Below are 25452 nucleotides of genomic sequence, written 5' to 3'. Positions count from 1 at the left end.
AGCCGCCCCGAGTCCCTCCGGGGAGATGGGGCGGGGTATAAGAATAAAGTTATTATTATTATAAGTTACTAGCTGTGCCCGGCCACGCGTTGCTGTGGCGTTGTCTGGTGGTGTTGGTGAGAAATTGTTGAAGTAGTGGTGGTACTGAATGTCTGTTGTATGGTTGTCTTTATGTTTAGTATGCATTTGGTTGTTTGTGTACTGTGATAGAGGGGGTCTATGTCCCTGTGTAGTATTGTATAGTATTTATATGTTGTCCATGTGTTGTGAATGCTTGGATTGTGTCCTGCTGCATAGTAGAAAGGGTTGGGCTGGATGGCCCTTTGGGGTCTCTCCAAACTCTTGGATTCTATGCTTCCATTATTATTATTATTATTATTATTATTATTATTATTATTATTATTATTATTATCATCTTCATCATCATCATTATTATGTAGAGGCTGGATGGCCATCTGTCAGGAGTGCTTGGATTGTGTCCTCCTGCATGGTAGAAGGAAGTTGATCTGGATGATCCTTAGGGGTCACTCCAAACCATAGGATTGTATGATGTTGTTATTATTATTATTAGTATTAGTATTGAGAGGCTGGGTGGCTATCTGTTGGGAGTGCTTGGATTGTGTCCTGCATGGCAGAATTGGGTTGGATTGGATAAGTGAGACTCTACTGTATATTTATAATCTTATATTATCTGTTTAGAACTGGATTATCTGAGGCCCCTTCTACACAGCTGTAGTGAATTACCTGGCAGTGTGGAGTCAAGATAATCCAGTGCCAAGCAGATAATATGATTCTAAATGGGATATATAGCTGTGTGGAAGGGCCTTGAGTCTACACTGCCATATAATCCAGTTAAAATCAGATAATCTGTGGAAAAGGCCTAAGTGAGGTCTAACTGTGCCTGTCCCCTGGGCTGAGTAGGTTGCTAGGAGACCAAGTGGGCGGAACTTAGCCTTGTAACTGGCAGCAATTGGATAAAAACAACTATTCCTCTCCTTCTAATTAGGACTTTATTTTTCTTTTATTTTTGTTGTATCAACCTAGAAGCGTGGATGATGGGTTGGGTTGTCAAATTTCGAGGTTGGGGGGCCTGTAGTTTTGTTGTTTTGTGGGTCGCCGTGATGCCATCACTCATTTATATATATAGATTATAAAGCTTCGCTGCGTTGAACAGCTTCCTTATGTTTAGGTGGAATCTCATTAACTGCCATTTGAATCCATTGCTCTGTGTCCTAGATTCCAGAGCAGCAGAAAACGAGCTTGCTCCTCCTCAATATGACAACCTTTTCAAATATTTGCAAGTGGATGTGCCTGATGATACCCTCTTCAGCACACTGACCATGAATTTGAAAGGGAGATCTTACACTTGTCCTACTTGTGCAACTCTCCAAAACTGACAAATCTTGCTGTCCGCCATGGGCAACACTGAGATGGGGCACTGAAAGTTGAAAGTGCAGCCTTTTGATAAGCTGCTCCCTGCGCTCTTAAAAACCACGGTCTCAGTCCCAGCCTGGGTTTCTCCAACTTCTCTGCTACTTTAGCTCCAGCAGATTGAACTCATGCCTACATTAGCTCAAGGCTTGTGCAGATTCTCAGTCCCTCTGTTCTAATATCGTATCTTCTTGATTCAAAATGGCAGAAGTGTCAGCTTTCATTTGAAAAAACTTTTTAAGTTTCTAGCCTTTGTAGTACTGTATTAGAATAACAACAACAATAACAAAAACCTCACCACTCCACCTCACCCACCTTTTGGCTATTTCAAAAAGGGTTGCTTTCTTGTTTTGTTTTGTGTTTTTGGAGCTTGGAGCAGTAACAGAAATATACCACCCTCAATCCATGCTGAATTTTCTGCCGTATGTTGAGCATATGGCTTGTATATTACTGAAGTTAGGTGCAAGCATGAAATATTTCAGGCCTCTGGTGTAAGAATAAGCCAGGTTTTTAAAAAAAGGAAGGCAGCTGGTCCAAAACGGATTGTAACTTAGGTAAAAGATACCTTATCACTCTTTAAATTGTATAATTGTATAATCGCCACTGAATGTTTGCCATATGTGTGTTTTGAGTCCCGTTCGGGGTGAGAAGGACGGGGTATAAATACTGCAAATAAATAAATAAATAAAGGCTGCTTATTATAATTATAATGTTGTATAATAGTAATGATCCCTTAATAAAAACAAGTGAGGAATGTGCGGCCTTCTGAATGATGTTGGGCTGAAGATCCCATCAGCCATAGACAATATTTGTTGTGATTATTTGCTGCCAAGTCACCCACGGGCAAAGATCTGTAATGTAATAAAAATACTGACAAGATTCAGCAAGCCCTGAAAGAGTTATAACAAGAGACATGCTGCACCTGTATTGAGAAAATACGCAGTTGCTACGAGTCTCACCAATCTGTTCAGGAATGCTTTAAACTGATTTACGGTGGGAAGAGAGACAGTATTCCAGATCGCAGCGGGAAGCTAAGTACTGGAAGCAATAGCTTTGATGATACAGAGGGAATTTGGGGTTATAGTGCAATAACCCAGTTTTGGACATAAGAAAACCCCAAGGAGTCAGCTGGAAAAAATGGCTCATGGTCTCAGATGTCTTTACCCTAATGCACAGAGCATGGGAAATAAGATGAACTTGAAATCTTGGTATAAGACAGTGGTTCCTAACCTGTGGTCCATGGATCACCAGTATTCCCAAGAACTAAAATATGGTCCGTGGCTTTACCATTACTACACATTGCCTTGGAAAGGGTTACAAATCAGTTTTTTTGACAACTTCCCAGTTACTACACCATTGCAACAAGGGCAACTGGTCTCTCAAAACCCACTTATAGTGCAGATACAACAGGGATGCTGGGAGGGGAGAGGCTGACTATTCATGAAAGGCAGGACTATTCACAACAGGCCTCCTGACTGCTGCTTCTCCTCCTCCTCTCCCCCCCTGAGCGGAGCTGTTCCATGTGGTGCCTAGAAGCGGTGGCCTTAGTGTCTTTGTTTTTAGGCCTGTTCCTGAGGTTATTTGGGGTGCTGATTCAGAAAATTGCATTTGATAGACCACATTAGCTCTAGATTATTAAATATGGTTTTCTGTGAGTGGGCAGATGGCGACTACTGGATGGCATATGTTCTGTATTAGAAGCTAGAGCTGATGTGGTCTATCCAATGCAATTTTCTGAATCGGCACCTCAAATAATCTAAATCTAAACCGAATCTAAAGTTGACCAAAAACTGATTCGTAACCCTTTTGGTACTGATGTTGGAGAGTGGTCCCTGGACAAAGTGGTTCCTGGTCAAAGTGGTCCCTGTTTAAAAAAAAAAAAGGATGGAAACTACAGGTATAAGAAGACAAAATTCCATCACTAAAACAAACTAACTTTTAAAAAATAAAACTACAAATGTGGTATATCAGGGGATATGGTACATTGATTTCAGGAAGCCCTTTTGACAAGGTCTTCCACTATGTTCTTGCAGGAAATACTGAGAACTGTGGGCTGGATGCAGTTAGCTTTCTAAGTGGTTGAGTGGCCGAACCTAAAGGGTAGTCGTTAATGCCTCCTTTTCATCCTGGAGAGAAGTAACAAATCAGAATTAAAGCAGAACAACATGATGAAGAGGAAATCATTCAGTAGATCCATTGTCAGTTCCATGGTCGCTGAAACAACCAGTTGGGTTGTCAGAGCGTTCTAGCTTTCAAACTGGTCTTATTGAAGGCCCATGCAACAGCTGGTACACCTCCTGCCTGAAGGTGTCTTTCAGCACTTCTCTGGTTAACTCTTGGCCTTTCCTGCTCTGTGAGCAGCCTTTGCTTTAGTCTGTGAAGAGAAAAGAAGAGACACTTTCAATTCATGCCAGTGGTAAGGGGTGCCCGGAAGCTTTATTCCATTGTTCTTCAGTATAAGATAAGCCTGCCCACTCTTCGACTAGAATGCTGGCATTTCATTTTCCAGGGTTAGAAGGGCTCTGTGTGTACGTGTGTGCACAAGCATACAAGCACTCATGCATCACACAAGAGTTTAAATTTAAATCAAGAGTTCGTGGCAAATTAAAGAATCCACATTTTGCAAGATGGCACAATGGTCCATCTAATTCCTCCTTTTACGCAGCTGATTATCTTCCCGAGACCCATGTTTTCCCCTCTGTGTTTGAATAGTATATAAAAATTGAATTTCAAGAAAGGCTTTTAAACCTCTTTTCCTTTGACCTGGAAAGGGTTGATGCAGGTCAATGAATAGGGGTCTAATGATTTTATGGAAAGTAGAAATGAGAAAGGTTTTCCCCCCAGGCAAGGGAAATCAGTGAGCAGAAGAAGAGAGGGGTTGTGTGTTGGGGGCAGTGATGTTATTGGTCCAGCCTTAAAATTGCCTAAAAAATCCTTTGACTGACACCTGGTTTTTTTTTTAGTGTGGGGGGCTCACATGACATATTGGTCAATATAAATAGACTAGCTGTGCCCGGCCACGTGTTGCTGTGGCATTGTCCTAAGTGGGTTTTTGTTTGTGGAGGCAAGTATGAATGTTGTAATTAGTCACCTTGATTAGCATTGAATGGGCTCGCAGCTTCAAAGCATGGTTGTTTCCTCCCTGGGGGAATCCTTTGTTGGGAGGTGTTAGCTGGCTCTGATTGTTTCCTGTCTGGAATACCCTTATTTTTAGAGTGTTGTTCTTCATTTACTGTCCAGATTGTAGAGTTTTTTAATGCTAGCTGCCAGGTTTGGTTCATTTTGATGGATCCCAGGAACCCAATCTATTCCTCACCATTGGCGTGCAGTTGCCGTTGAAGCCCTGCCCACCTGGCTAACGTCACCGTTTCCCGGGGGCCCTCTGTCCATGTGTGGCTAGTAATTTTTTGTTTTGGGTTTTTTTCCCTGTAATTTGGACCTAATTTTATAGGGTTTTATGGAAAGACATAGATTGGATGACTATGTCTTTTGTAGCCAAATTTGGTGTGATTTGGTCCAGTGGTTTTATTGTTTACTCCATGGGAATTATGCACATTACATTTATATATGTATAGACTAGCTGTGCCCGGCCACGCGTTGCTGTGGCGAAGTCTGGTGGTATGGTAAATAAAGTATTGAGGAATTGGGGGTAGTTAAGGTAAAGGGGTAAAGATCTTTCCCTGACATTAACTGCAGTCGTGTCTGACTCTGTGGGTTGGTGCTCATCTCCATTTCTATGCCGAAGAACTCGCGTTGTCCATAGATATATATGGGTTATATAGCTGTGTGGAAGGGCTTTGAGTCTACACTGCCATATAATCCTGTTCAAATCAGATAATCTGTATTTTATAGGCAGTGTGGAAGAAGCCTAAATGAGGCCTAACTCTGCCTGTCCCCTGGGGTGAGCGGGTTGCTAGGAAACCAAGTGGGCGGAGCTTAGCCTTGTAACTGGCAGCAATTGGATAAAAACAATTATTCCTCTCCCTCTAATTCAGACTTTATGTTTCTTTTCTTTTTGTTGTATGAACGTAGAGGCATGGATGAGGGGTTGTGCTGCCAAGTTTAGTGTTTCTGGGATGTGTAGTTTTGTTGTTTTGTCCTAGGCCGAAATTTCATTTCCCTTTTATATATATAGATGGGTTGTGTCAAAGGCAGCATGGGAAAGGGATGTTCTGTTCCTCTTGGTGCTGATGAAGTCCTGGCAGTTGTATTGTGTTTTGGGAAGGGGCAGCAGGGAGTTGTGAGAGTGGTATGTATCATGCAGCGTGCTCTAAGCTCTTAAAGCTTCCCTGCTGCCTTCAGGTCCAGCGCAAAATACTGCATTGTTAGCAGAGATTAAGAAAGATTTCGCTGCTAGCCTTGTTAGCTTTTGGACACCTTGTTCTTTGCCCAAGGCATCAAGATACCTTGGGCTGTCTCTTCAGTCCTATCATTCACAGCCAGCACTGTCAGTGGCAATGATGCCTAGGAATGAGAGGAGGTATAGCCCAATATATCTGGAGGACTTTGAACTGCAACTAGCTGTAGTAAGTCGACAGACAGAGGGAAAGAAAATGCTTACAGAGCCTTCTCATATTCCTACTTTATCTGCTCCTAGCCAGACCCCAGAGCTCTTGACCTATTTGGTACCTAAGATACTCTGAAGTGGCCTCCCTGATGCTGCCAACATGCTCCTGAACAGTCTGGAGTGATGCACTTATTACCGTGATAGCATCTACTACAGGGGTCCCCAAACTAAGGCCCGGGGGTCGGATGCGGCCCTCCGAGATCATTTACCTGGCCCCCGCCCTCAGTTTTATAATATAATATATTGTATATACATATAATATTGATAATAATATTATAATGTAATACAATCTAACACTAATAATAATACCATATAATAATATTAATTATATATTCTATATTACATATAATATTACTAATAATATTACAGTATAGTGGTATAGTTCAATATAGTAATATATAATTCTAATATTGTGCTATGCTAATAATATAATATATTGTATGTACATATAATTTGTAAGCCACTCTGAGTCCCCTTTGGGGTGAGAAGGGTGTGATACAAATGTAGTAAATAAATGCAGTAAATAAATAAATACATTTTAGACTTGGGCTCACCCAAAGTCTGAAATGACTTGAAGGCACACACAACAACAACAACAACAACAATAACAACAACAACCCTAACTAACTCGACTATCTCATTGGCCAGAAGCAGGACCACACTTCCCATTGAAATCCTGATAAATGTATGTTGGTTAAAATTGTTTTTATTTTTAAATCTTGTATTGTTCTTTCATTGTTGTTGTTGTTGTTGTTGTTGTTGTTGTTGTTGTTTTTGCACTACAAATAAGACATATGCAGTGTGCATCAGAATTTGTTTGTATTTTTTTCAAATGATAATCCGGCCCCTCAACAGTCTGAAGGATTGTGGACCGGCCCTCGGCTTAAAAAGTTTGAGGACCCCTGATCTACTATGTGGGATAGGTCCATCTGATATCAAATATACTCCCAACATTTTTTTTTTATTTTCAGGTGAATGCTGAAAACTTATCTTGTTCAGCATAGCCTTCTTGCTGTAATCTGGTCTGTCATCTGTTTTGTAATAGGGTAAATATACCTTGAGGTTATGTTTTTTTGAAATCTTGACATGTAAGTTGTTTGTGAATATTGATTAGTTATAATTAGATTCAGTGCTTGTTGACCAATATCCTTGAGCACTAGCGTAGGATGGGAAGCCAGACCTTGAGTAATGGAGCACATATTTTGTGAGCAGCAGGGCCACACCTTCATCCTGTAGCGCCTCTTGTTTTAACAAAGGACCAGGTAGCTGGTGATGGGGTAAGACCTCACAACCTCTGAGGATGCCTGCCATAGATGTGAGTGAAATGTCAGGAGATAATACGTCTGGAACATGGCCATAAAGCCTGGAAAAGTCACAGCAACCCAAGGCCTTTTTTGTTTGACCCCAATGAGTCACTTCCAGCTAGAGAGACTTAATAATAGGCTAGACATCCTGATTGATTTCTCTGTCTACAGCAGTCCTCCTGTGTTAAACAATAACAGGAGGAAGCATTTAGGGATATTTTGCTTGCACTGATCCTCGTCTTGTTTATAGGGGAGCCTGTGTACAACTCAGAGTGTTTGTTCATATGGAGGACATAAAGCAGAAAAGTTAAAGAAGCTCCCAACATTTAGCTTGATGTTTCCAAATATGGTCAATCAAATGACTTCAAAAGAAGTGCTCCAAAACAACAGAGCTGGATTGTGTTGTCGAAGGCTTTCACGGCTGGAATCACTGGGTTGCTCTGAGTTTTCTGGGCTATCTGGCCATGTTTATTTATTTATTTATTTATTAGACTTGTATACCCCTACTCCCAGTTTGGCTCGGAGCGGTTTACAGAAATAGATTAAAACAATACACTTAGCTTTAAAATAACAATAAAAACAATAAAAACAACAATAAAAACAGACATAGCCCCGAGTTTTTCACCCATTGAAAGCTTGTCGGAAGAGCAAGGTTTTGCAGGCTTTCCGAAAGGCAAGTAGGTTTCGGATAGTTCGAGTTTCAACTGGCAAGGCATTCCATAAATGAGGGGCTACAATCGAGAAGGCTCTCTGTTCCAGAAGCATTCTCTCCTGATGTTTTGCCCACATCTATGGCAGGCATCCTCAGAGGTTGTGAGGTCTGTTGGAAACTAGGCAAATGTGGTTTATCTATGGAATGTTCAGGGTTGGAGAAATAACTCTTGTGTGCTGGAGGCAAGTGTCAATGTTGCAATTGGCCAGCTTGATTAGCATTGAATAGCCTTTCAGCTTCAAAGCCTGGCTGCTTCCTGCCTGGGGGAATCCTTTCTTGGGAAGTGTTAGCTGGCCTTGATTCTGTTGAAATTGTCCACATGCTTGTGGATTTCAGTGGCTTCTCTGTGTAGTCTGACATGGTGGTTGTTAGAGTGGTCTAGCATTTCTGTGTTATCGAATAATCTGCTGTGCCCAGGTTGGTACATCAGTGACTGACTTCACTGGTTGAGTTAGTCTACAGTGTCTTTCACGTTCCCTCAAATCAGGGCCAGCTAACACCTCCCAAAAAGGATGCCCCCAGGCAGGAAACAGCCAGGCTTTGAAGCTGCAAGGCTATTTAATGCTAATCAAGGTGGCCAATTGCAACATTTGCACTTGCCTCAAAAAGGCAAGTATTCTCTCTCCCGCCCTGGACATTATTCCACAGATATATAAACCCCACTTGCCTAGTTTCCAACAGAGCTCACAACCTCTAAGGATGCCTGCCATAGATGTGAGCCAAACGCCAGGAGAGAACGCTTCTGGAACATGGCCATACAATCCTGAAAACTCACAGCAATCCAGAGATAGATTGTCCCTAACAATCAAGTACAGTATTTAACAGCCTACTGCCTCTGCATATGGAGGCTCCGGAAACGTTTTTGATTCCTGCTTCTATTGACACTGATCATTTGTAACTCCCCCATTGCACTCTTTTTCCCTGCATGAATCTGTACATCTTCCACTGTGGGGTGGTGACAGCTAGGCTGATGAATGTGCATGAGGGGCTGCTTGTTGCACATGCTTGGATGTTTGCTGAGAGGTGACAACCAGGCGGCTTTGATGGATCCCCCTCTGCTGCCTCCATGTGCCACCAACTGGGTTTTTTGGCCTTGCACGTGGAAAGGAGAGGTGCCTATTAGCTTCCAAACCCCAGGCTGTGCCACCCTCAACTGCCCACCACCTTGTTGTATCTGCCGCCTGAAAAATGGCACCTCCATCCCCAGGAGAAATCCATTAACCTGCGGGCAGACGCCGGAGCCTGTCTAATGCAGAAGTAATGAGCTCTGGTTTTATGTTAAATTTAGCAGAAACCCCTATTACAAGTGACAGAAAATAATTTCCCCCCAGGGAGTATGATAGGCCAGCAGGCAGACTAAACTAGCCTAGGGGTGTGTGGAGTGCAGAGGAAAGGAGTTGTTTTTGTTGCTGAGGTTGTCGGGAGAGAAGCGAAACAGCACTTTTCCTCTGTTTTGCCAGGAGAAAATAGTGAAATCTATGCCCCCAAACAAGCATCCGCCACATGTCTTGGACTTTGCTAATGGCGATCATGGGATTTCACCTCATCTGGCGGGTGTCTGGGCAGTTGGAAAGGATTCTAGTCTATGGGTTCCATCCCCACAAGAGACAGCCAAATGTTTTTGCGTGACTTTTGATATGTTATTGTTATTGAAAAAAGAGTGAGAATATTTGTCTTTGCAACTTATTATTATTATTATTATTATTATTCATTAGCGACATTTATATCCCGCCCTTCTCACTCCGAAGGGGACCCAGGGTGGCTTGCAAGTTATATGTACATACAATATATTATATTATTAGCATAGCACTTTTTTTTCGTGTCAGGAGCGACTTGAGAAACTGCAAGTTGCTTCTGGTGTGAGAGAATTGGCCGTCTGCAAGGATATTGGGCTCGGGCTGTGGCACAGGCTGGAGAGCAGCTGCAATGAATCACTGCAATGAATCACTCTGACCAGGAGGTCATGAGTTCGAGGCCCGCTCGGAGCCTATGTTTGTCTTGTCTTTGTTCTATGTTAAAAGGCATTGAATGTTTGCCTATATGTGTAATGTGATCCGCCCTGAGTCCCCTTCGGGGTGAGAAGGGCGGAATATAAATGCTGTAAATAAATAAATAAATAATAATAAATATTGCCCAGGGGACGGCTGGATGTTTTTGATGTTTTTACCATCCTTGTGGGAGGCTTCTCTCATGTCCCCACATGGAGCTAGAGCTGATAGAAGGAGCTCATCAGCGCTCTCCCTGGGTTGGATTAGAACTGGCAACCTTCAGGTCAGCAACCGGACCTTCAAGTCACAAGGCTTTAATCCACTACGCCACCGGGGGCTCTGCATATATACGTATTACTATATTGTACTATACCACTATATTGCAATATTATTAGTAATATTACATGTAATATAAATATACAATTATAATAGCGTATTATTATTATTATTATTATTATTATTATTATTATTATTATATTGTATTACATTATAATATTATTATCAATATTATATGTATACAATATATTATTAGTATAGCATAGTATATTATTTGGATCATTGGTTCACCTAACTTGCCACTCTCTGTATCTACACCTACTAGGAACAACTCTCTGGAATTTTTAAACTAATTATTTTAGATCAGATGTGCTCAACTTTATTTATTTATTTACTACATTTAAATCCCACCCTTCTCACCTCAAAGGGGACTCAGAGCGGCTTACAAATTATATGTACATTCAATATATTATATTATTAGCATAGCACAATATTAGCATTAAATTACTATATTGTACTATATCACTATACTGTAATATAATTACAGTAGAGTCTCACTTATCCAAGCTTCTGGATTATCCAAGCCATTTTTGTAGTCAATGTTTTCAATATATCGTGATATTTTGGTGCTAAATTCGTAAATACAGTAATTACAAGATAACATTACTGCGTATTGAACTACTTTTCTGTCAGATTTGTTGTATAACATGATGTTTTGGTGCTTAATTTGTATAATCATAACCTAATTTGATGTTTAATAGGCTTTTCCTTAATCCCTCCTTATTATCCAAGATATTTGTTTATCCAAGCTTCTGCCGGCCCGTTTAGCTTGGATAAGTGAGACTCTACTGTATTGATTTGCATCACTTTTACCCCGCCTTTCTCTCCGAGGAGACTCAAAGCGGCTTTGTACTGTACTGTAATTAATGTTATTATTTTGTATTATTATTATTATTGTTATATTGTATTACATTATAATATTGTTATCAATATTATATGCATATACAATATATTATATTTTTATATATTATTGTACATTCTATTGTATATAAGAGCTTTCGGCGATTGAATCTAGAACGTTTTGCATGCAAGAGAAGCAAGTTGTCTACCACCAGGCACCCACTCTTTAGTTGTATCATGGGACCTTATTTATGTTGTGTTTAGTGTATCACAGAAGCCTGCTTTTCTCCTATGTCTCCATTGAGGGAAGAGACAGATGAACATGTGGGTATGGTGGACACGTCTTTTTTCCTTGGGGAGTTGATAATGTTTTGACAGGGCAATCGTTGATTTGTGGTACACTTCGGAATCCGACTGTCCTCTGTGGTCTTCTCAGACAAAAGATAGCTCAGATAGGATATTGGGGGCTGTGCGGTAAATGAGCAAAGCTATCCCTGAAGGTTTTTAGCAACAGCAGCTGACAGAACAGCTTGTTTTCGCCTCCTCTCAATCAACACATTTTGCTCTTGCAAGCCCTGGTCTTTAACTGATTTGCACTTATCTTAGTGGTCCATTCTGAGGCATGTAGTGTGGCCTACAGAGTAAGTGCCGTTTCACATCTGGCTCCTTCCTCAGGATGCTCTTTTCCTCCATGACTTGGCTCTACCTGCAGATCCCCTCAGGATTTGAGTAGAAGCAAACAAAGCAGATCTTGTAAACCTGATATTGCTTGTCAGAGGTTCTGCAATAACCAGGGATAAAGGAAATGTGTTGGCATGCCAAAAACAAAGACAGTGGCATTATTGTGTTGTTGAAGGCTTTAATGGCCAAAATCACTGGGTTGCTGTGAGTTTTCCAGGCTGTATGGCCGTGTTCCAGAAGGTCTGTTGGAAACTAGGCAAGTGGAGTTTATATACAGTAGAGTCTCACTTATCCAACGTTCTGGATTATCCAACGCATTTTTGTAGTCAATGTTTTCAATCCATCGTGATATTTTGGTGCTAAATTCGTAAATACAGTAATTACTAAGTAGCATTACTGCCTATTGAACTACTTTTTCTGTCAAATTTGTTGTATAACATGATGTTTTGGTTCTTAATTTGTAAAATCATAACCTAATTTGATGTTTAATAGGCTTTTCCTTAATTCCTCCTTATTATCCAACATATTCGCTTATCCAACGTTCTGCCGGCCTGATTATGTTGGATAAGTGAGACTCTACTGTATCTGTAAAATAATGTCCAGGGTGGGAGAGATAGTAATAATAATAATAATAATAATAACAACAACAACAACTTTATTCTTATACCCCGCCCCATCTCCCCGAAGGGACTCAGGGCGGCTTACATGGGGCAATGAACTCTTGTCTGGGTTGTTGTATGTTTTCCGGTCTGTATGGCCATGTTCCAGAAGTATTCTCTCCTGACGTTCCGCCCACATCTATGGCAGGCATCCTCAGAGGTTGTGACCTCTGAGGATGTCTGCCATAGATGTGGGCGAAACACAAGAGAGAATACGTCTAGAGCATGGCCATACAGACCGGAAAACATAGAACAACTCTGTGATCCTGGCCATGAAACCCTTCAACAACACATTGAACTCTTGCCTATTTGAGGCAAGTATGGATGTTGCAATTGGCCACCTTGATTAGCATTGAATAGCATTGCAGCTTCAAAGCCTGGCTGCTTCCTGCCTGTGGGGATAATAATAACTTTATTTTTTTTATATCCTGCCACCATCTCCCCGAAGGGACTCGGGGCAGCTTACAAGCGGGACCAAGCTCAGCAACAACAGAGTTCACCAACTAAAAACACATTTAAAACATAATAAACATATAACAAAGGAATAAGGGAATCCTTTGTTGAGAGGTGTTAGCTGGCCCAGATTGTTTCTTGTCTGGGATTCCCCTGTTTTTTTATTCTGAAGTTGTAGTGCCTCCACATTATAGTTTGGCCACACTTGCCATTGACCACACAGTTTGCATGCTCCTCCCAAACCACCACCATCAAGTGACACCACCAAGACTTCTGTCAAAGTTAAATCTTTTCTATTTTATTCCAAGAAAGGGCAAGGGTTTTTTTTAAATGTGTTTTTAATAAGTATCATTTTTTAAACTTGTACTTTTTTTTTCTATGAAAAACAAGGGTGGGGGGATAAAACAGGACAAAGGGAACTTGCAACACATTCTTTCTTTTTAAAACATTTTGAAAATTTTCAAGGCACCTAAAATGAGAAGGAGGCCAAAGGGCACACAAAAGAGAGCACTTTGGTTTCTCTGGAGACCAAAAAAAAAAAAAAAAAGACAAATAAAAGAGGGGAGACAGAGAACACCCTTATACTGGTGGAGAGAGTCCGAATGGGGATCCTGGGCTCTTATCTGTAGGCAGAGGAAATACGTAGTGCTCAGGCATCAAGAGCAAAAGGGGTTGCTTGTATCCGAAGTGTCTTCAGTTTCATCCTTGTCAGTTTTTGCAAAGGGCCTCCTTAACAGCTTGATCAAGGCAGTGGAGTAAGGTCCCCACTTCAATCCGAAGGGCTCAATGCAAATCGTGGCCTTCAGTTGCATATCCTACCATAATCATTGCTGGCAGACAGTTTTACCATTAAAAAAGAAAACAAAGTGTGCAACAGAAATTATAGTGGCTGCTCATGGTCTTTCCAGTTGGTTGGCAGTTCCCAGATTTCGATGATCGCTAGAGAGCTCAGTTGGCCCCTGGAGAGATGGGAGGAAGCTGTTGACTTCGGATCCAAGAACTAGAAAGGAAGGAGGAGGAACAAAGAAAACAAAGAAAGAGGGCTGTCTTTCACACCTAGCTTGGTCTACCACCTTCTTTCAAGCACCTGCCCCATCCATGGGTCTGCCACAAAGGTCTTTGGGACTAGATCACATCTCGCCAGTGGTTGAGGGGTGAAGCAGGCACAGGAGTGCACTATCCTTTGGTTTGTTTTCTGTGCTTTTAGTTCTCTTTTGTGTGTTGTCAGAATGGCCGGAATCACAGGGTTGTTGCGTGTTTTTCTGATTGTATGGCCATGTTCCAGAAGTATTCTCTCCTGACGTTTCGCCCACATCTATGGCAGGCATCCTCAGAGATTGTGAGGTATATCTCACAACCTCGTAGGATGCCTGCCATAGATGTGGGTGCAACGTCAGGAGAGAATACTTCTGGAACATAGCCATACAACCCAAAAAACACACAACAACCCAGTTCTCTTCTGCTTCAAGACTTGCTTTGTGATAGACTCGGGACCCATAGCTAAGGATGGAATATATGAGGCCCTCCAGATGTTGCTGGCTCCAACTCTCATCATCACATTGGCTGTGATGCGCGGAGGGCCATTTGTTCCCTATCCTCTCATTCCGGAAGAGCTTAAAAACCTGGCTCTTCCAAAAGGCCTTTGACATTTAATCGTTGTTGGATTGACCTGTCTGCCCATTCTATAATTGCCCCATTCCTGATGTTTTTACCATTATTACACCACACTTTATTGTCCATTTTAACTGTGAAATTACCTGTCTCCATTTAGTATTCTCTGCACTTTGCTCGGGATCTATGAATTTAGTCCCCTGATTTTAATATTGCATGATTTATGCTTTTTAATGATTGTTTTTATTGATGTTGATGTCTTTATCGGGTTAATTGTGTCATGGCTTTGCGATTGGTTTTTTTGATTGTTGTATTGGGCATGGCCCCATGTGAGCCGCCCCGGGTCCCTTTGGGGAGATGGGGCGGGGTATAAAAATAAAGTTATTATTATATTATTATTTATCCCTGCTAATTGTCCCTTGCAGAGCCTGGAAAAGTTACTTTTTTGGACTGAAACTCAAAGTGACCACTGGGTTCTGAGCTGTAGCCCCTGCCAGACCTCAGGTTTGGATTTCCATCTGTGTGATGCTGAGATATGCCTCTTCTCTAAAATTTGTGGAGTATGGGCTCCTTCCAGCCCAGATTCTTGTAAGCCATCGTTTTTTCTCCTTAAGAGCTGGTGGCCAATTGCCATTTCTCCAGACTGACACAAAAGCAGAGGTAATGGGATGCTGGGCCATTCCACCACCTTCCTTGAAAATGTTACTTGCTTTTTACATCTCCCCTCATCATCCTTGCTTTCTTTTGATCCCTGGCGTTCTTTTAAAAATAGGTTTTAAGCTTATGGAGAAGTAATTTTTCCTGTTCTTTCTGATTTGGGAGCCTTTGGGGCCTAGGAAGAGAGTACTATGCTTCAAACAAAACAAATTAACTCAACGGCCTCCTCTCTGGATACTGGTTTTAGCACACGGCAAACGTGCCTTTCAAGTGGCACAGGATGTTGCAGATAATGGTACTCAGGACTGGCCTGTGGAAGGAGCTGGATTTGGGCCCCTTTTCTCCTCCAAAGCCGCGAGAGAGCAGACCCGGCAGTTGCTTGGCAACCCCGGTGTCCTGATATTGCCACGCTTCCTTCCCTCAGCCAAGGCAGGCAACCATTTGCGGTTGGGGGCAAGGTAGACAAATAGTGGCAATTATTTTTGCAACAAACCTAGAATTTGGAAATACAATTTTTGGGAGACTATACCTGCTGGAATGCTTCCATCAGGAGGATGGAGGTTGGTGGTGGAATTCTAGCAATTGTAGTTACAAACAGTATCTTTTCGAAGCTCTGACTGGACCAAGGCTTAGGGATTGGGTTGTGGGAGTTTTCCAGGATGTATGGCCATGTTCCAGAAGCATTATCTCCTGACGTTTCGCCCACATCTATGGCAGGCATCCTCAGAGGCTGTGAGGTCTGTTGGAAACTAGACAAGAGGGGTTTATATATCTGTGGAATAAGGTCCAGGGTGGAAGAAAAAACTCTTGTCTGCTGGAAGCAAGTGTCAATATTGCAATTAATCACCTTGATCAGCACTGAAAAGCCTTGCAGCTTCAAAGCCTGGTTCCTTCCTGCCTGGGGGAAGTCCTTTGTTGGGAGGTGTTAGCTGGCCCTGATTGTTTCATGTCTGGATGTTCCTGTTTTATGAGTGTTGTTCTTTATTTACTGTCCTGATTTTAGAGTTTTTAAATACTGGTCGTTAGATTTTGTTCATGTTCATGTTTTTCTCCTTTTTGTTGAAGTTGTCCACATGCTTGTGGATTTTGGTGGCTTCTCTGTGTAGCCTGACATAGTGCTTGTTAGAGTGTTCCAGCATTTTTGTGTTCTCAAATAATATGCTGTGTCCAGATTGGTCCATCAGGTGCTCTGCAGCGGCTGACTTCTCTGGTTTAATTAGTTTGCAGCTAACACCTCCCAACAAAGGATTCCCCCAGGCGGGAAGCAGTCTGGTTCAGCAAGTGCTCTGCTATGGCAGACTTCTCTGGTTGACGTAGTCTGAAGTGCCTTTCATGTTCCTTGTTTCGTGTCTGGGCAATGCTGCGTGTGGTGGTCCCCCTGTAGACTTGTCCACATTTGCATGGTATATATAAACCCCACTTGCCTAGTTTCCAATAGACCTCACAACCTTTGAGGATGCCTGCCATAGATGTGGGCAAAATGTCAAGAGGGAATGCTTCTGGAACATGGCCATACATCCCAGAAAACTCACAGCAATTCAAGTTTCTATTTCTGGCTGTAGCTCTGCCATTTCGGGCCTTTTCCTTTCTCTTTCCTAAAGGTTGTGCCTTCCTGTCACAGGTAAAACTGCCACTTGTGCACTACCTCGTTCCCATGTTTTTTTAATAGTTGCAAATATGAACGAGGCTTAAGCCCCTGGAGCAAAGTGCCTCCTCCAGAAGCGCCAGGTAATGATGTTCAGTTCCAACTTGTCAAGAATATTATGCCAAGGAAGGAGGAGGCAACGGAGAACCAATGTGGAAAGAGGTTATTTGTCAAATATATTGCTCATGGCTTGTGCCAGGGACTCAGATGTTTAAGAAATCATTGCAGAAAAATTGAAATAGCAGTTTAATATAGAAACCTGTACCCCACAAAAAGGCAGCCAAGAGAGGAATCTATAAGAGTTTGTAGGTCTTAAAACTGTGAGCTGCAATTCTTGACTAGATCATTTCCTGGTCATACCAAAATCCCTTCCTCACCAAGGGTTATTAAGGCCCCAAAATTTACTTGTACCCAAATTCTACTTGAACAGAGCTTTACCATGAGAAACAATGAGATAGCTTTTACCAGTGGTAGGTTGGGGGTTATTAAAGGGCATCATCCTCTTAGATATCGTATTAATTATTATGGTAGAAGCTGCGGTGGCGCAATGGGTTAAATCCTTGTGCTGGACGAACTGCTGACCTGAAGTTTGGGTTGCTGACCTAAAGGTTGGCAGTTCGAATCCGCAAGATGGGGTGAGCTGCCGTCTGTCAGCTCTAGCTTGTGGGGACAAGAGAGAAGCCTTCCAGCAAGATGATAACGCATCCGGCCGTCTCCTGGGCAACGTTTCTATAGACGGCCAATTCTCTCACACCAGAAGTGACTTGCAGTATGTTCTCAGGTCGCTTCTGACACGATAAAAGTATGATGGTATTTCTTAGATCCTTTACTTCATATACCAAAATAACCTGGATGGTTTGGAGTATAATACACCTTGACATGTGTCAGTGGAGGATACCATTTGCTGGCCCATTGAGGTCAGCAAACTATTTTAGGCCAGTCCTTCCAGTTTACCGTGGATGGGAGAAAGTGAGGTCCATGATGACATAGTCAGATTTAGAGGTTGATTTTAGACTTCAAATCCTGAAGAGCAGTGTAGTAGTAGATAGCAAAAGGCCAAGGGTGCATCTACATTAGTGGTTTCCAACCTTTTTTTGACCAGGGACTACTTGATCAGGGACCGCTTTCCAACATTAGTACCAAAAGAGTTAAGAATCAGTTTTTGGTCAACTTTAGATTTGGTTTGGTTATTTGGGGTGCTGATTCAGAAAATTGCATTGGATAGACCACATCAGCTCTACTTTCTGATACAGAACATATGCCATCCAGTAGATGCCATCTACTCGCCCACCGAAAACCATATTTAATAAGCCTCGACACTTTAAGAGGGTTTTTTGAGACCAGTCGCTCTTGTTGCAATTGGTGAGGCCTCGGACCATATTTTTGTTCTTGCTGACCACTGGTGGTCCATGGACCATAGCTTGGGAACCACTGATCTACATTGTAGAAGGAATGCAGTTTGATACCACTAACCGTCATGGCCCAATGCTATGGAATCTTGGGAGTTTTAGAATTAGCCATGTCTGTTGAATATTGCTGGTGTCTCATCGAACTACAACACCCAGGATCCAGTGGCAGTGAGCTGTGGTAGTTAAAGTGGTGTCAAATTCTACAGTGAGTCTCATCAGGGAGATAGGGTGGTATACAAATTAATTGTTGTTGTTGTTGTTGTTGTTGTTATTACAGTGTAGATGCACCCCACATCTTTTGGAGGAAGGCAGAGACCAGGGCAAAAACTGGGTGGCTCCCTTTTTAGACCAGCTGGTCTAAAAATTGCTTGGATAGGGATGTGGGATGGATGAAGGGGAAATGTAAGAACAAGGGGCATGCATGCACAGCATATCTATGTTTCCTTTAGAGAAGAACTACCTGTGCCCGGCCACGCGTTGCTGTGGTGAAGTATGGTGGTATGGGAAATAAAGTATTGAGGAATTGGTGGTAGTTAGGGTAAAGGGTAAAGGTGTGGAGTCCAGATAATCCAGTTAAAGCAGATAATATAAGATTATAAATGGGTTATATAGCTGTGTGGAAGCGCCTTGAGTCTACACTGCCATCTAATCCAGTTAAAATCTGATAATCTGTATTTTATAGGCAGTGTGGAAGAGGCCTAAGTGAGGCCTAACTCTGCCTGTCCCCTGGGTGAATGGGTTGATAGGAGACCAAGTGGGCGGAGCTTAGCCTTCTAACTGGCAGCAATTGGATAAAAACAATTATTCCTCTCCCTCTAATTAGGACTTTATTTTTCTTTTCTTTTTGTTGTATCAACCTAGAGGTGTGGATGATGGGTTGTATTGTCAATTTTCGAGGTTGTGGGGTGTTTAGTTTTGTTGTTTTGGCGGTCACCAGGATTCCATCACTCTTTTATATATATAGACTAGCTGTGCCCGGCCTCGCGTTGCTGTGGCGTTGTCTGGTGGTGTTGGTGAGAAATTGTTGAGGTAGTGGTGGTATTGAATGTCTGTTGTATGGTTGTCTTTATGTTTAGTATGCACACTGAAGTGGATTATATGGCAGTGTGGAGTCCAGATAATCCAGTTCAAAGCAGATAATATAAGATTCTAAATGGGTTATATAGCTGTGTGGAAGGGCCTTGAGTCTACACTGCTATATAATCCAGTTAAAATCTGATAATCTGTGGAAGAGGCCTAAGTGAGGCCTAACTGTGCCTGTCCCCTGGGCTGAGTGAGTTGCTAGGAGACCAAGTGGATGGAGCTTAGCCTTCAAACTGTCAGCAATTGGATAAAAACTATTATTCCTCTCCCTGTAATTAGGACTTTATTTTTCTTTTCTTTTTGTTGTATCAACCTAGAGCCGTGAATGATGGGTTTTGTTGTCAAATTTTGAGGTTGGGGGGCCTGTAGTTTTGTTGTTTTGTCCGCTGCCCTGATGCCATCACTCTTTTATATATATAGAAGATTAAATGCTCTTGCACTGAACAGGTGAAGAGCCGCGGGCTGCTGTCAGGCCAGGTGGGACAGACCAAAGACATAGCTGCAGACGTGAACCTAGCTGGAGCTGCCCCATAGGGAGGGCAAATGGGGAGGTAGGCCACAGGAGCCTTGACCAGGATGGCTTCCTCAGACAATTTTGTACATTGCTGCTCTTGAGTCAAGAGCAAAAGCTCTGCGAAGGGAGTTCTTTGCTTTTATGGATGCGGCAGTCCTTTATCATTATTTCCACCGGCTTTTCCTACTTCCTCTATGCTCTGGGACCACCATCGAAAGTGCACAGAGCATCTACGGTTCTGCTTATTTTTCTGACCAACTCCCCTGACAAAGCAATTGCACAAATGGCTGTGCGGGTTTCGGTAGTTGGTTGCTGCATCCATTTTAGCAAGCTTGCAGCAGATGGGAATGAGAAGGTAAGCAAGGCCATTCTGGACTGGAAAATGACACGTTTCTCTCCCCCCCCCTTTTCTCCCCATCCATTTTCCTTTTGTGTTGTGTCCTTTCAGAGAGTAGGCCCATGGGCAGGGGCTGTCTTTTTGAACTGATTTATGCCAGCTGCTCAAGGAGCCTTTTCAGTGGAGAAGCAGGGCAAAAAAATCCCGCGCAAGCTCCTTTTCAGTGGAGAAGCAGAGCAGAAATCCTGCACAACTGTAGGTCGATATCTGCAGTGCTAGTAGATCGCTCTGCCTGGATGCACTTTCTGATGTTCATTCAGCCTCTGGCTTGTGTAAGAGTTTGCACAAAACCCAGCTGCTGATCCATTCCTCCCTTTCCGATAGGAAATAAATAGGCTAAAATTGCACATACGTTCAGGAAAATCGACAATGGAAGAGCAATATTCCTAGTGCATTGCAAGGACACCCTGCTTTGATATTGTGTGTGCTTTAAAATGCGGGGGAGTAGTGTTATGAAGGTAGGATTTACAAACAAAGATCAGGGATCTGGCTGTGCTGCTTTTGATGGTTTCCCCCCATACTGGGTGAACATGAGAGGAACAGGAATGCAACAAGAAGCATAACCCATGCACACTATCTACCAAGGGCTGAATCCAGAGACAGGCTGTGTCAGGATCCATACAAAGGGAAGCTTTAAGGATTCGCATCACGGAGCAGCCCGTTTTCACTTTGTGTCCTTTAGCTTTTATCACCATGAGGGTCAGATGATGGGAGCTATAATTCAAAACCTCGTAGGAGTACAAGGCTGAGGAAAGTTGCCCTCTTGGGATTGCACTGTGTCATGGAGAGCTAAATCTGAATCCAGCCCTTGAATGCAGTGGAAGATACCCACTCTGTTGCTGTTGTCACTGCCCATTTCTGGCATAATGCAAGGCAGGCAGCTGTGGAGCTGAAGGTGAATTCTATTATGTGTGTTTAGCCTTATCATTGTCTTCCCCATCCATGGTCTCTCTGTGTTTTGGACTGCAATTCCCATCAGTCCTAAACTGTGTAGCCACTAGTGTTGTGAATAAGGAAAGTTGCAATCCAAAACTTGACTGGGCCCAGACAGGGAAAGGGTCAGATAAACCTTTACCAATAGGAAACTGGGTTCAAGCTCAGGCACTATGAGAAGCATATTACTGGCAGAATTAGAGACCTCCTTGTCCCATTTCCCTAGACTGTGCTGGGGATGCTTTTAACTGATAGTGGGGTTTTTTTATATCCAATGTGTTCCCTGCTTGGGTTTTAATAATACTGAACTTGGTTTTATCTTGTTTTTAATTATGTTGGTGCTAATCCATGAAATATGTAGTATTTGAAGGGCATATCCTGACATTGATATTTGCAGCATTTTAATGTTTTAATGATTTATATAGGGTTTTAATGGCATGTTTTATATTGTACTAGCTGTGCCCGGCCACGCGTTGCTGTGGCGTTGTCTGGTGGTGTTGGTGAGAAATTGTTGAGGTAGTGGTGGTATTGAATGTCTGTTGTATGGTTGTCTTTATGTTTAGTATGCATTTGGTTGTTTGTGTACTGTGAAAGTGGTGAGGGTAGAGGGGGGTCTATGTCCCTGTGTAGTATTGTATAGTATTTATACATTGTGCATGTGTTGTGAATGCTTGGATTGTGTCCTGCTGTATAGTAGAAAGGGTTGGGCTGGATGGCCCTTAGGGGTCTCTCCAAACTCTTGTGCCTGTCCCCTGGGCTGAGTGTGTTGCTAGGAGACCAAGTGGGCGGAGCTTAGCCTTCTAACTGGCAGCAATTGGATAAAAACAATTATTCCTCTCCCTCTACTTAGGACTTTATTTTTCTTTTCTTTTTGTTGTATCAACCTAGAGGCGTGGATGATGGGTTGTGTTGTCAAATTTCGAGGTTGGGGGGCCTGTAGTTTTGTTGTTTTGTCCGCTGCCCTGATGCCATCACTCTTTTATATATATAGATTCGATGGTCTGGCTTTTGTGTATTTGTTTGTTTGTCTTGCATGCGAAAGACCTATGGTCTAAGCCAGGGGTCCTCAAACTTTTAAAGCAGAGGGCCGGTCCACAATTCTTCAGACTGTGGAGGGGCCGAATTATAATAATAATTATTTTTTTTAAAAAGAACAAATTCCTATGCACACTGCACATGTCTTATTTGTAGTGCAAAACAACAACAATAATGAAAGAACAATTCAATATTTAAAAATGAAAACAATTGTAACCAACATAAACCTATCAGGATTTCAATGGGAAGTGTGGGCCTGCTTCTGGCTAATGAGATAGTCAAGTTAATTAGGGTTGTTGTTGTTGTTGTTGTTGTTGTTGTTGTTGTTGTTGTGTGCCTTCAAGTCATTTTAGACTTTGGGCGAGCCTAAGTCTAAAATTATTTATTTATTCATTTACTACATGTATTACATTTATATGCCGCCCTTCTCACCCCGAAGGGGACTCAGAGCGACTGTATGTACATACAATATAATATATTATTAGCATAACACAATATTAGCATTATATAATGCTATATTGAGCTATACCACTATGCTGTAATATTATATGTAATATATAATTAATATTATTATATGGTATTATTAATATTATATTGTATAACATTATAATATTATCAATATTATATGTATATACAATATATTATATTATATAAAATGATATAAAAATATTATATTATAAAACTGAGGGCGGGGGCCAGGTAAATGACCTTGGAGGGCCACATCCGGCCCCCGGGCCTTAGTTTGGGGACCCCTGGTCTAAGCATTAAATAAATTTGGATTTCCCTAGATGGTGACCCCTCTGCCAGAGTCCAAGGAAGGGGGGAAAGCACACTTGCAGGCTCTCTCTCTCTCTCTCCCCCCCCACCAAATTTCCTCTCACTCTCCTCCCTTGCTCTTCTTTTTTCCAAAGCACTTTCTGCTAAACGAGAACTTTGCAAGCTGAGCTGCAAATTGCTTGTTACCATAAACTCCGTGTGCGTGCCAGGGAAGGTACATGCCAAACAATCCTTGAATCACCTGAATTAATGAGCAGAAGAGAGAGGCAGGTTTGTGTGTGCGTGTACATGCACACTTTATCCCCCCCCCTCTTCTTTCTCTGCATTGAACTAAATATGCCTCCCAAAGAGCATGCTCACATTAACTGTTGGTGAAGTGCTGCATGTAGAATCAAACACTTTAATAGAATTAAACTTCATGGCAAGTGAGACCGACCCACTGGGCCCAGGTCTTGTATTATGTAATGTGAGGTTTAATGTTTAATATTAGCCGGAGTAGATGTCTCTACTGCAAATGTACCGATGTACGCACTCTTTGTGTTGTCAAAGACTTTCATGGCCAGAATCACAGGGTTGCCTGGAAAACCCACAGCAACCCTATGCACTCTTTAATGCGTCACATACACCAATATACTGGGGGATGTGAAACAAGAGAAAGGTGTCTTTTGTTGGCACTATGGATGTGTAAGTTTCTTGTCCGTTGGCATTTCTGAAGGATTAATGTTGTCTTCATTTCTTGCTGCATTCCTTTATGTTGCTCTTTTCTGTTTTTAAACATTTGCCCGCCTGTAATTTGGTATGGGTTTTCAGTCTTGGTGCAGTTGATTCATGCTTTGTTATTGTATAAGCATTTTATTGGATGTTGTCATGTGTCTAGTATGTATTTTATTTTGTTTTATTGTGATTGTTTGGGTTTGGCTGCGTGTTAGCTGCCCCGAGTCCCTTCGGGGAGATGGAGGAGGGATACAAAAATTAAGAAGTTGTTGTTGTTGTTGTTGTTGTTGTTATTATGTTGCACATGAAAAGCAACAATGGCAGAGCACTTCGTCTATTGCATGTGTATGCAGGCAGAGCTGTCCCTTTTTGCACACTCCAGCTTTTCAATTCAAGTAGAGATATGCAGATAGTGTATTTCTTTACTTGGGCAAAAACTGAGAGTAGGCGCTCTCCGGTACCCCTTTGATCCTAGGAACATACTCTATCATCTTAGATCAGTGGTTCCCAACCTTTTTTTGACCCTGGACCACTCTCCAACATTAGTACCAAAAGGGTTACGAATCAGTTTTTGGTCAACTTTAGATTCGGTTTGGTTATCTGGGGTGCTGATTCAGGAAATTGCATTGGCTAGACCACATCAGTTCTAGTTTCTGATACAGAACATATGCCATCCAGTAGTTGCCATCTGCTAGTCCACAGAAAACCATATTTAATAATCTAGAGCTGATGTGGTCTAGCCAATGCAATTTTCAGTATCCGAATAAACAAATTGATCTTGATCAAAAACTGATTCGTAACCCTTTTCAAGGCAGCGGTGTCGTAACAGTGAGGCCGTGGATTGTATTTTAGTTCCTGCGGACCACAGGTAGGCAACCACTGTCTTCGATGATAAAGGGTCTTTTTCAAAAGTTCATGGCTATCTTGGTAAAAGGCTAAAGTCTGTTACCACACAGCAGTTTGCATTGCCCTTTAAAAGACTACAAACATGCCTTTTTCCTCACCACATCACCCCACTTGCACCTGTCCTCCCACACATTATTTTCAGGCATGTTATTTAACAAGCAAACTATCTTGGCAGACTGTGACCCAGAGAAGAGGGCTTTTGAGGTTGCTCTACTGCAATTCCCTCATTTGCTCTCCTGCAACAACATCCCTCAAATCCCACAAGAAATGGGGAGAGGAAGCCTTTTCCAATATTCTGAACAACAGTAAAGTTCTCAGGACTTGAAAATATTGTTTCTGGAGCAGACATCCCAGTATCCCCCAGCGATCATGACCCTGACCATGCGGTTGAGAGGGGGGGGGGGGTTCTAATGATTGCCATCCAAAAACTAACTTTATTGGAGACCCTGCTTCAAGTTATTTGTCCTGGCCTTTCCACAACTGCAGTGTGATCACTCTATAAGATGACACATATTTCTTAGGGAACCAGGATGCCGACCACAGCCATGTTTTTCAGTATTCTGCCAAAAGTTTGTTGAAGCGTTTTTAGCAACCTGATCTAGATGGCAGTAACAGGGAAGTTATTGTGTCCAGAGATTACCGAATACGTAACAGGCCTCAGCTCATAGCTGGCTAGTCAGTATTTTTGAAATAAGCTGTACAGTGTACATAGAGGGTTGGAAGAAAGGCGTATAGGCCTTACAAGGCCCTGTATTCATTCTTTCTATGAGCGCTTACATAGTAACAGGTAAGCACTTGCT

At 42.2% G+C, this 25452-nt stretch overlaps 2 protein-coding genes across 4 annotated transcripts in view; one reads left to right on the top strand and one right to left on the bottom strand.

The window, feature by feature from the left end:
- macrod1 (mono-ADP ribosylhydrolase 1) overlaps positions 1-25452 on the top strand; it is a 336953-nt gene that overhangs the window by 26674 nt on the left and 284827 nt on the right. The window lies entirely within an intron of this gene.
- Positions 12914-25452, bottom strand: part of flrt1 (fibronectin leucine rich transmembrane protein 1) — a 193730-nt gene continuing 181191 nt past the window's right edge. The window contains exon 5 of the mRNA XM_062965190.1: positions 12914-13971. Coding sequence (XP_062821260.1) covers positions 13920-13971 — 52 coding nt within the window. The 3' untranslated portion in view covers positions 12914-13919. The remainder of the gene's footprint in view (positions 13972-25452) is intronic.

Source organism: Anolis carolinensis, unplaced genomic scaffold (assembly GCF_035594765.1).
Source record: "Anolis carolinensis isolate JA03-04 unplaced genomic scaffold, rAnoCar3.1.pri scaffold_14, whole genome shotgun sequence".
Taxonomy (NCBI): domain Eukaryota; kingdom Metazoa; phylum Chordata; class Lepidosauria; order Squamata; family Dactyloidae; genus Anolis; species Anolis carolinensis.
The sequence above is the reverse complement of the archived record's forward strand: the minus strand, read 5'-3'. Positions and strand labels throughout refer to the sequence as shown.